This window comes from Vitis riparia, chromosome 9 (genome assembly GCF_004353265.1).
Source record: "Vitis riparia cultivar Riparia Gloire de Montpellier isolate 1030 chromosome 9, EGFV_Vit.rip_1.0, whole genome shotgun sequence".
Lineage (NCBI taxonomy): Eukaryota > Viridiplantae > Streptophyta > Magnoliopsida > Vitales > Vitaceae > Vitis > Vitis riparia.
The window spans coordinates 10,555,211-10,567,327 of NC_048439.1; the positions used below are offsets into that span (position 1 = coordinate 10,555,211).

General features: G+C 32.3%; 1 protein-coding gene across 3 annotated transcripts in view; it reads right to left on the reverse strand.

Moving 5' to 3' along the window:
* Positions 1-11,397, reverse strand: part of LOC117921969 — a 32,777-nt gene extending 21,380 nt beyond the window's left edge. For all 3 annotated transcript variants that reach the window (XM_034839919.1, XM_034839917.1, XM_034839918.1), the window contains exons 1-5: positions 10,879-11,397; positions 10,575-10,724; positions 10,264-10,398; positions 9,387-9,473; positions 8,631-8,765 (exon numbers count right to left, since the gene is read on the reverse strand). In XM_034839919.1, coding sequence (XP_034695810.1) covers positions 8,631-8,765; positions 9,387-9,473; positions 10,264-10,398; positions 10,575-10,724; positions 10,879-11,389 — 1,018 coding nt within the window. In that variant the 5' untranslated portion in view covers positions 11,390-11,397. The remainder of the gene's footprint in view (positions 1-8,630; positions 8,766-9,386; positions 9,474-10,263; positions 10,399-10,574; positions 10,725-10,878) is intronic.
* Between the last annotated feature and the right edge of the window lie 720 nt (positions 11,398-12,117).

Consider the following 12,117-nt stretch of genomic DNA (forward strand, 5'->3'; position numbering starts at 1 on the left):
TTAGTAGCCCTGCTTATGTTTATCATACATGTCCATTGTGACACATCTTGATTATGAGATATGGCAAATGGATGTTAGGACTGCATCCTTGAATGACAATCTTGATGACAGCATCTATATGATGCAATCAAATATTTTTATAGTAAAAAACCAAGAACATATGGTATATAAGTTGCATAAATCCATTTATGGATTGAAGCAAGCATCCCACTCATGGAACAAATGTTTCAATTAGGTAGTCAAAACCTTTAATTTTGATCAAAATGAGAATGAACCTTGTATATACAAGAAGTTGCAATGAAACATGGTGGTCATTATGATCTTGTACATAGATGACATGTTACTCATGGGTAATGGTGCAAGGTTATTGTCATTTATCAAGATCCAATTGTCTACTCAATTTCAAATGAAGGATCTAAGAGAAGCACAATATATTCTTGGGATCAAGTACTTAGAGGGTACACTGATTCAGACTATTGGTCTGATAAGGATTCTTGTCAATCTATCTCTTATTTCATATTTACTGTTGGTAGTGTGGTTGTTAGTTGGAGAAGTGTGAACCAATCTTGTATTCCTAACTCCACTATAGAAGTTTAGTACATTGCAGTATTTGAGATTGCAAAATAAGTTGATTAGCTTAGGAAGTTTCTTATGGAACTTAGGGTAACCCTCTTGGTTGTACAACCAATGATACTATTTTGTGACAATTGTGGGGCTACAGTATAGTCTAAAGAACCAAGGAATCACTAAAAGGGTAAAAACAATAAAAGAAAGTATTACTTGATTCAAGAGATAGTTCAAAGAGGTGATATAGTGGTTGGGAAGATACCCTTTGTGGGAAACCTGGTGGATCCCTTCACCAAAACATTGACAAAGAGTCTTTGATGGTTATAGGGATAGCATATGCGTGTCAAATGTGTACCTTGCTTGCTATAGTAACATGATGCTTTAAGGGCTAGTGGGAAGTTGTTAGGATAAAGCCTTAAAAACATGACATGATGTAACAAATTCAAAGTTAATTATTTATTTAATAAAGCTTCAATTTTACTTTTATCTATTCTTATTCCATGCATTGTAACTTATGAGCATTTTGGCTTGCATCTCTTGCATTGTACATAAATTAGGTGCCTTAAGAGTTGCATGAAAGATCCAAGTCATGGGTTCCTTGCAAGTAGATGATCTATTCACAATCGTTTCGTAGGCTTAGGTAACCCATTTGAGGTTGTAGTGCACTACCTCCTAATTAAGGGATGACAAGTCTTCAGGATGGGTTTCCCATGGTGAGTGCACTAGTATGTATGGTTACAAATTTGATAAGATTCATATTAAATCATGATGTAAGGCTATTGAGTAGTTATGATTTCACTAAACTACTATTTTGTATTTTCTCTTAACCTTAAGAGAATACTGAGTGTATGCTAAAGTTAGTAATGAATTTAATCTATGAGTAAGATCCTAAAGTGATAATATATTCCTTATGGATTGGAACACTATTGATGAAATAAATCAACAAGTATTCTTAATAAAGGCACCATGATATCTCATGGGATTGAGATATTGTGTCTTCTTAGGTGATCTTAAAAAGATATGTTCAGGAAAACTATGGTCATAGTAGTTCCTTAAGTGGAACTTGACATTAGCTCATTGTGAGCTAAGATGTGTCAATTGATCACACCATAAGAGGATCTAGAGCTCAAGGAGAGTAAAGGTAATGTTAAGAGGTTGACAACTTTCACTTTTTTAGAATACAAACACTAGTTCATGAGGAGACTGTAAACAATGAATAACAAGTCATGGGCTCGAACACTTATTGTTTTATTGTTATTTACATAGGGTACTAATGCATAATTGATTCTTTGTAGTGGGTTGTTGGATCAACTTTAAAATTGGATTCTATAAGAACCAATATTTTCCTATAGGTTCTAGTGGTCCTTTCTTGAACTCATATACCTTGATAACATGATTTATTAGGGTTGGATTAGCTTTTGGTTCACTTATGTGCATAAGAGCATTTCGATAATTTCATAAGGTTACATAAGGGTTAGTGAACGATATCTCTGAATTAGGCTATTGATTAATTGACAACCTTATTTGGTTAATTAATCAATTAAAACACATTTGGGGTAGATTAAGTGACCTAAGCCTATGGTGGGCTCAAGTCACATAAACCCAATAGGAACCTTATAAATACCACCTTAAGGATTAGGGTTTAAGTCTTCTTCTTCTTCTAACATTCTCCATATTCCATATAGAGAAAGAGAGCCCTACCCTCCAACTTAAAAAAATTTCACTATCTAAGTTTCAAGGTTTGAGGTTGAGTCATTGAATGGAAGATCATGGCTCTATGAGACTTCCGACAACATTGTTTTGTTCATTACCGAAAGAAAAAAATTGAGAACATCCAAATCATTGGTAAGCACACTAAACTTATTTTCTAAATCCTAGAAAAGTTTTGAATTCACATTTTCTACTGTGCATAGGGTTTATAAAACCCTAGAAAGAATAACACACCTAACCTAATCATGACATAAGTAATAGAGTAATCCAAAATGCCTTACAATGAGATCCTAGAGTGATCATATATTTCCTATGGATTAGGTTACTGTTGATGGAAGTCGATAGCAATAGGTATTCTCAATTGAGACACCATGATATCTCATGGGAATGAGATAGTGTGTCATCTTGGGTGATCCTAAGGACATGTATTCAAGTAAATTATGACCATTGTAGTTTCTCAAGTGGAACTTGACATAAGCTCTTTATAAGGTAGCTAATTTCATATTGATCACAGAATAAAAAGATCTATAACTCAAGAATGATATAGGTAATCTTAAGGGGTTGATAGCTTTCACCTTGTTAGATTACAAACACCAATTCATGAAGAAACTATATGTAATGGATAACAGGTCACAAACTTGACCAGTTAGAGACTCATTGTAACATACATATGGTACTAGAGTACAATTGACTCTCTATGGTAGGATGTTGAGTTAACCATAGAATTATATTCATAAGGACTCAATACCATCTAATGGGTCTTAGTGGTCTCTACTTAAGTTTATATACCTTGATGACACAATTTATGAGGGTTAGATTAGTTCTTAATTCACTTATATGCATAAAGGCGTTTTGATAACCACGTAAGGTTACACAAGGGCTAGTAAACAAAATCTTTAGACTAGGTTAATTAATTAATTGAAGCCTCAATTAATCAATTAAGACCCTTTTAGGTTAAATTAAGCGACCCAAGCCTAAGGTGGGATCAAGTCACTTAATCCAATTGGAAACCTATTATAAATAGCCTCTCAATAGTTAAGGCTTCAAATTTTTGACATCATCACTTATGTTCCAAAAAGAGAACCCTAGTCTCCACCCTCCAAATCTCTACCATCTAAATACTTAGCTTTAAAAAAATGTCATCAAGTGGAAGATCAATGGTTTGCAAGATCTCCAATGACTACTACAACATTCGAAAATCATCTTCATTGCAAGAAATTGATCTAGGAACACCCCAAATCTTCAATAAGCACTTTTAACTCATAGATTTAGATCCTACTAATGTTTTAAATGCTTTGTTTCCACTAGCTCTAAGAATAGTTTCATACCTAACAAAATCTAAGGCCTGAGAATGGAGCAATTTGGAGTTACCAATAAGAGAGCAGAAAGCTCTCACCAAAATCTATCTAGCCATGAATGAATGTACTTTTAAGAAGATTTCAACTACAATCACCTACAAGGGAATCTGGGAGATATTACAAAATACACACAAGAAAGATTATAAGAAATAAAAAGTTCTTCAAACTCTTAAAGGAGAGTATGAAGGTTTCGATATAAAAGAATTGGAATCAATATTTGATGATTTTCTAGATTATTGAGTATTGCAAATTTATTAAAATAAATAAATGAAATTTTAAATGATACTCGTGTGATTGAAAAAAATATTGTGATCTCTAGATTCAAAGTTTGATTATATGTTATGGCCATTGAAAAATCTAAAGATTTAGATGTTATGACCATCAATCAACTTATATCCCCATTGTGAAATCATGAAAAAATATTAAAAAGGAAGAACCATGAAAAAATAGAAAAAATTCTTCAAAAATACACTAGGAAAGAATGAAGAAAACTTTGATGAAAGAAGTTTTAATATTCATAGATGTGATCGTAGACATGGCTAACATGATAGAGGAAGAGTGGTTTCAATTCATTAAACAATAAAAGAATAAGCAAAAACTCATATTCATCAAGAGAACATGGAAGATGGCACAACTCAAGGCAAAATGAAAGGAAAAGGTATGATAAATCCCAAATTTAATGTTATAATTGTAACAAATACGGTCATTATGCTTATCAATATAGAAGTTCTAGTAACACAATGGAAAATGAGCCAACTGTTGGAATATAACCTTGGAAAGTATGACATGATGTAACAAATGGTCAATTCATTAATAAATTTATCCATTTATGTATCTAGATTCCTTTAATATCTCATTTGCATTAATTTGTTACCTGAGCATACACACCTATATCACTCGCATTGTACATAACTCGGGTGTATTAGGAGTTTCATAGAGATACAAGTCATAGGTTCCTTATAAGATGATTATTTGTTCACAATTGATTCATAGATTTGGGCAATCTAGCATAGACTATAGTGCACCAACTCCTAATTGGAGGAATGACTCGTCTTGGTCGCTAAAATAGGTTTCCCATGGTGAATGCACTAGTGTGTATGGTTACACATTGGATAGGACCTATGGTGAGTCATGACCTCAAGATATCAGGTTGTCATGATTCACCAAATTACCATACTACATGGACTTTCAACCTTGAGAAGCTATTATGTGCTAACATCAATAAGAGGATTTGACCTATAGGTGAGACCCTAATGTGGTCATATGTCCCTATGAATTGGTTCACTATTGATGGGGACTAGTGACAATAGATATTCTCAATATTGGCATTATGATATCTCATGAGATTGAGATAGTATGTCTCATTGGGTTATCCAAAGGACATGTGATCAGGAAGACTATGGGCATAGCAATTCCTTTAGTGAGATTTTGACATATGCTCCTTAGAGTTAGAGTATGTCAATTCATCACATAATAGGTGGATATATAACGCAAGGAATGAAGAGGTAATCTTGATAGGTTGATAACACTACTTTGTGAGAGTATCGACACTAGTTCATGGGGAGTTTACATGCAATAGATGGTAGGGCACTTGATTTCATAGGATACTAGAGTGCATTTGATTCTCTTTATTAGAATTTTAGATCAACTTCATAATTGGATTTTGAGAGAGCTAGTATTTTTTCTATGGGTCCTAGTGGTCCCCTCCCAAGCTCCTAGTTCATGGTGGCACATTTGTTTTGAAGATTTTAAGTTTATGGTTCATAAGTGTGCATAAGGGCACAATTAGGCTATATTAGTTTACCTAAGCTCAGTTTGGGCTCAAGTCACTAAAACTCATAGGAAGCCCTATATAAAACCCCTTAAGGGTTTAAGGTTCAGACTTTTCCCTATCATATTCCAAAAAGCCTTGAGAGAGGAAACCTAGCCATTCTCTAGTGAAAAAAAACCCACCCACACTTTTCTTATGCCTAGATCCATATGAGATGTGATTAGAGGGAAGAACAATAGGTAGACTAGCTCCATAGTGTTTTCTACAATTTTAGAATCGTCTTTGATGACTTCATCAACTTGGAATTGATTTAGGAGCATCAAGATCGAAGGTATGTTCTTTCTATCTTTAGATCTAAGTTCCTTTATGATTTTGGATACCATGTTTTCTGTTGCATTAAATCTAAAGAAACCTAGGGTAGATATCAAGCACCTTATATGATTCAAGGCCAAGGGACAAAATAATCTAAAGTTCCCAACACTGACTATGTTAAAAAGAAATATTAAGAACCAAAAATATAGTTAGAATATGAAAGAGAAAATAAAAATGAAAAACACATGGTATCTTAACACTCGAAGCAAGCAATCACATACAAGCATGTTTGTAGAGCTTGATTAATCAAAAAGTGATCATGTTACTTTTAGAGATACATTCAAAATTCTAGTCAAAGGAAAAGGTAAAATTCTAATTCATTTGAAAATGGAAGTCATCAATTCATCCTGAATGTTTACTATGTGCCCAACATGAAAAATAATATATTAAGTTTAGCTGAACTCTTAGAAAAATTCATATGAAAAATCAAAGTCTCTCAATAAGAGATTAACATGTCAATTCAATTATTAATGTGTCTATGACAAGAATAGAATGTCTTTGTTAAAAAATTTAAATGATGTGTAAAATGTCTAAAATCTTGTGTCAATGATTTCTCTTGAATTTGACACTTAAGATTCGGAACCTTAAATTTGGAGGATTGAAATTGTTGAGCAAGAAAAATGTTGTGAGAAGATTGTCTTCTATAGAACACCTGAATTAATCATATGAAGGATGCACACTTAGAAAAAATGCTCAGAAGAGTATTTCAAAAAAAAGCAACTGCAAGAGCAAAGAAGCCTCTAGAGCTAATTAATGTGGATGTATTGGCCAATTCATCTAAATTCTTTTGGTAATAATAAATATTTTTTACTTTTCATGGACGATTTGAGTTAAAAATAAAAATAAAAATAAAAAAGCTTAGGTGTATTTTTTTACAAAAAAAAAAAAAACTTAAGTACTTTTTGCTTTTAAGAAATTTAAAGCACTTGTTGAAATGGAAAGTGGCCACAATATAAAGGCAATGAGATCCAATAGAGAAGAGGAATTCATATAAAAAAAATTTTTACAATATTGTGCAAATCATGGTATTCGTCAACCTTTAATAGTTTTACATTCTCCATAAAAATAAAATAAAAAAAAATAGTGTAGTCTAAAGAAAAATAGAACTATTCTTGACATGACTTAAGGTATGTCGAAGAATAAGAAGATGATTAAACAATTTTGAGTAAAAGAGATTGATAGTGTAGGTTATTTGTCAAATCATTCTTCTAATTGAAGTGTATAGAATAAAACACCACAACAAGCTTGGAATGGAAGAAAGTTGGGTTTTTCATATATAAGTGTATTTGGAAGCATTACATAAGCTCATGCATTAAATAAAAAACAAAGTTAAATGACAAAAGTGGAAAATATATTTTCTTTAGTTTTTAATCTCCAAAGGATAGAAATTATACAATCCAAACAATGGAAATATCATTGTTAACTGAGATGTTAAGTTTAATGAAGAAGAAGCATGGGATTGGGATGCTCAAGAATACACTATGATACTCTTTCCCTCTATGAAGAAGAAAAACAAACAATTGGAAGCTTACAAGTGATCGTTACTCTACTTTCATCACCACCTTTATCAACTCATGAATTTCCAACAACATCATCTTCATTAAAAAGTTAAAATATTAAAAGGACACCATGTTTTAGAAGTCTACAAGAGATTTAAAATCAAAATGATCTAACCTTTTTTTGTCTTTTGAAAATTGTGAACCAATAAGTTTTGAAAAAGCAATTCAAGACCGAAAATGAAAAGATGCTATCGATGAGGAATAAAAGTAATAAGGAAGAATGACACATAGGAACTCAAATCCCTTCTAAAAGGGAAAAAGACAATTGGAGTAAGGTGGGTGTATAATGAAAGGAAGAATACAAAAGGAGAAGTGCAAAGGTGCAAAGATACAAAGAAAGATTGATAACTAGGGGTTATAAGCAACAAGGCATCTACTGTGTGAATTAAGAAATCATTGATTTTATTAACAAAAAATCAAGTTTTCCATTATCAAACCAAACACATTTATACACAATGTCATTTTATTATATAGTGCACTATGAAAACTAAAGTGTAATTAAACTTTATAAATCTCAAGTTCAAATTACAAATATTTTTATCAAACTTATCAAGTTTGAAGATTTTAGAAGGTTAAGGATACCTCTTGGAGCTACAAATCAAGTATAAGGGTACATGTTGGAAAGTAAAACTTAATTTTAAAAGTTTCTAAATATTAAAATTAGATTTAGTCTCTAAAAGCCAAGAAGAATATTTTATTTTACTTTAGTTTCTATATAATTGAGTGGTCAAGTCCTAGATGGTTTCTATATATTGTTTTAGGTGTTTATATTTAGTTACATGTGAGTATTTATAAATATGAAATTATGTAACATTTAAAAAAAAAAGTTCTGAAGGAGAAAAAAAATTTAATTCTTTCCAATTTTTATCTTCTTTTGTAAGTATTTTATTTCTCTTTTAAACCTATTACTCCATAGTCTTCTACCATTCCATACAAAATCTATCTCATAGTTGAAAGAATGATCAAGTTCAAGAACATAAAAAAAAAATAATAATAATAAAAATCTAGAAAACTTATTATGAATTAATATAAAACTTAGTTATACAGTAGATATTTGCCATGTACAGGGTAATTTTGAAGCCACAATGCAACATAAATTTCAATGATATGGCATGCACAAAGTTTTCAAAACATTTAACCCTTCACCATATGCTTGAAATATGCAATAATTTGTAGCTAATGAAGAGTTTGAGGTCTTATGCCATACTGACATAATGTGGTATGAGTGATGATGCCATGTTTGTACAAAATGTGCTTATGAAGAAATTATGTAATTTTCTTCATCACACACACCTGATGTTTTAATTATGCTCCAAAAGTTCATGCATGTTTGATAGTTCTCAGGACACTGGAGTATCTGTTTGCTCTTAGAAGTTTGTGGGCATTGTTGGCGAAGCTCATCTTCCTTTGGGTCTTCAACATACATACCTTGTAGATTAAATAACAATGTCAATAAATATTTTTAAACATAAATTGTATATGATCCACTCCATTGATTATCATAGCAGAAACATCCTTGGAAAATCGATACAAAGTACCAACTTCAAATAGATGTTACAAGTACTTTTCATGCTCAGTCATACTACTATGACATGTTGATTAAAATTACCTGAATCATATAAAAAGTTAAACTCCAAGCAGATTCAGAAGTAACTTTTTGAAGCAAATAAATTAAGCTATATTTTGTGTTAGAATCAGTTACCTACTTCTGTTACTTGGTTAAACTTAATCTGTTAGAATACAACTTAGTGTCTTTGACAGAATATAAATCTCTAACAAATTATAATAGTGTATAAGAGCTTTGCTTCCTCCAGATTCAATGTACAAATTATATATAAATAATAACAAAGCTCACACAATAGAGCATTCTTTTGGGATTCTTAAACATTCCCTAAGTTTCATAGCATATTTCAAGTTTATTTTGGGAAGACGTAGGTTGGCATTTAGCTTATTGTAGAGTATTCCAGGAAATTCCCTCATACAGGTGTAACTAATTTTTCCTTGAAGTTGCTTCAAATTGTAATCTAAAAAAGTGGATCTAACACTCACCTTGATGCTCGGAAGTTGCTTTTCTTCCTTGGTTTGGGTTCTCTGCATCATCATCCTTCTGACAGTTCGGTGCAAATATAGTAATTGCTGAAATTTTAAAGTAGCAATTGGTTTCAGCATTATGATGATAAAGAAATGCAAATATGATTGCAAGCAATGGGCCGCCAGATGAATTATATATATGCATTAATCATTTAGCCAACCTGCGAGCTCCAAAAACATTCTCCTATGTATGTGTTGAAAACCTAACCTTCTCAAACTGATTGGGTTGAAGTTTGCTTTCCATGTCTATTGTCATTCCATGAGTTTTCTCATCACCATTGTAGGACTGATTTTGGTAGTTAAGGGCTTGATGATGTGGCAGATTTTCTTTCACCAAAGGAAAGGAATTACACTGATATGTAATCACAAGCTTCTATCGTTCATTTTTCATGCAGGGATGCGGTAAGAGAATGTCTCATGGAAAATGAGTAAACTAAACATTGTTGCATCTGAAGGATCTTAAAACCATTTGCAAGTAAAACCATGTACACTATTATTAATATAAATGTATAATTGTAATTACATATCCATGTATTGTTTTTATTTTAAAGTTTTAAAAATTATTATATTAATTAGTTTATTATATGATAAAAATTTAAAAGGAGGATATATATATATATATATTTAACGTAATATTTATCAAAGCAGCTTTGTAGGCTAGTGGTCCTTTGCTTGTTTTGTAGGCTAGTGGGTCAGTTGAGAATAGAAAGCCCACAGTCCATAGTTTTTAGTCAAACAATAGTTCAAGCGGTTTGACGGCAAACCGATTGGACCCGCAACTCTGGTCCAATTTTCAAAATATTAGAAATTATGCCATTCCCTTCATCACACATACCTGCTGTTTTAATCATGTCCCCGAAGTACATGCATGTTTGATAGTTCTCAGGACCCTCGAGTATCTTTTTTCTCTTAGAAGTCTGAGGGCTTTGTTGTTGAAGCTCTTCTTCCTTGAGGTCTTCAACATACACGCCTGGCAGATTAAATAACGACATCAATAAATAGTTTGATATAGTTAATAGTAAAAATAAATTGCATATGACCAACTCCATTGTTTGTCATAGAGGAAAATTCCTTGGAAAATCGATACAAAGTACCAGTTTCAAAGTTAAATTAGACTGTCACAGAACAGATCATGTAGAGACTCACAATGATAGATAATTCTTTCGAACCAGCTGAGGGGAGTACCACTTCTGAATGCAGTGGGCTTACTCGCCAGGAGATGGAGAGGGGTAAGTCCATTCTCGTCAACCGAGTCAACTAGATCTCTATACTGATGAATTATTTGGAATGCCAAATCTGCAGTACTCAACAACACAAGAACAAAAATGCCTTATTAAATGTACAGAAACATAAAAGTATAAAACGAACAAAAATATTTCACAATAGAAAGGACAGTATACGAAAGAAAAGACTCTTATGTAGACTAAATCACTTGTGATAAAAAGCTCACCGAAGTATTCTTCATCGATAACGCAGTGAAGGATATTTCTGCCATCATCCCTCCGACAGTAATCGTGGCGTTCAGAGCTCTCACACATTCCATGTAGGAAAAGAAAAGCTTCTTTCTGACCACGGAGGGCCGCCAAGAAGAGCGGTGTTTCGGCTTTGCTGTTGGGAAAACCCACCAATTTTCGATCCTTATCAGTGATACACTTGCACATTTGAACATTTCCTATTGATGCAGCCAAATGGAGAGGAGTGTCTCCCTCCTCATTTCCAATCTTCAAAGCATCAAGCTCGGACGGACTAATCTGTTCAACCAGTTTTTCGACTATTTTTTCTTCCTTATCTAAGACTGCCATATACAATATTGTCTCCCCTGATGCAGGGATGATAGCCTTGTGAGCACTGGGGTGTTGCTCGCATATTCTTACAACTTCTTCCCAGTCGCTTTGCATGGCACAAGTGAACAACTTCACTTCAATATCTTCCAGTTCTGCATCCTCAATTCCAAATGCCATTCTTCCTCTTAAAACAACAACCACAACTGACCATAAGGTTGGTTGATCCACACACATACATATATATAATATATGCATATAGAGGCGGGGGCTAACCAATACCTTGCTTCAGATTTGGGGCAACTAAAGTAAAAGAAGCCTCATAGAATCTTATCAATACAAAAGAATACAATCTCTTGTTTCGATCTCTCTCTTTTCCATTTTTATTGTAAAAATTTTGGCGGTCAAAAGCTAAAAGTATTCTCGGATGTGATTAAAAAGCAAGAAAAGCAAAAGTGGTTATTCTCTTTATTTTGGTGTGCGTTTTGTTCTGAAAAAGAAAGAAAAAGATAAGTTATTCATGATAAAAAAAGAAAAGTAGAGTTTATGAAATTCTTTATAATTAACCTTCTTTGATAATTCATAAGAATGCAGGTTCTGAAAAGTTATCGAAAGCAATTTTAATGGAATTGAGAAATGTTATTCTCCAATTACCAATATAAAAAATAACGACATTTAAAATTATTTAAAATTTATTTTTATAACCACCAAAAGATGATAATTAAAGTAATTAAACTATATCGTCCATCCTTTTCCTAAACCTTGTTTTTAAAAATTGTTTTAAATAAAATAACAACAAATAGTTTTATGGTACTTTTAAAATGTAAAAGCAATGGTGGTATTTATGTTGTTTTTAAAAACATTTTTCAAAAATCACTTAATCACGAAAGGGTATTTTGGACTAGTTT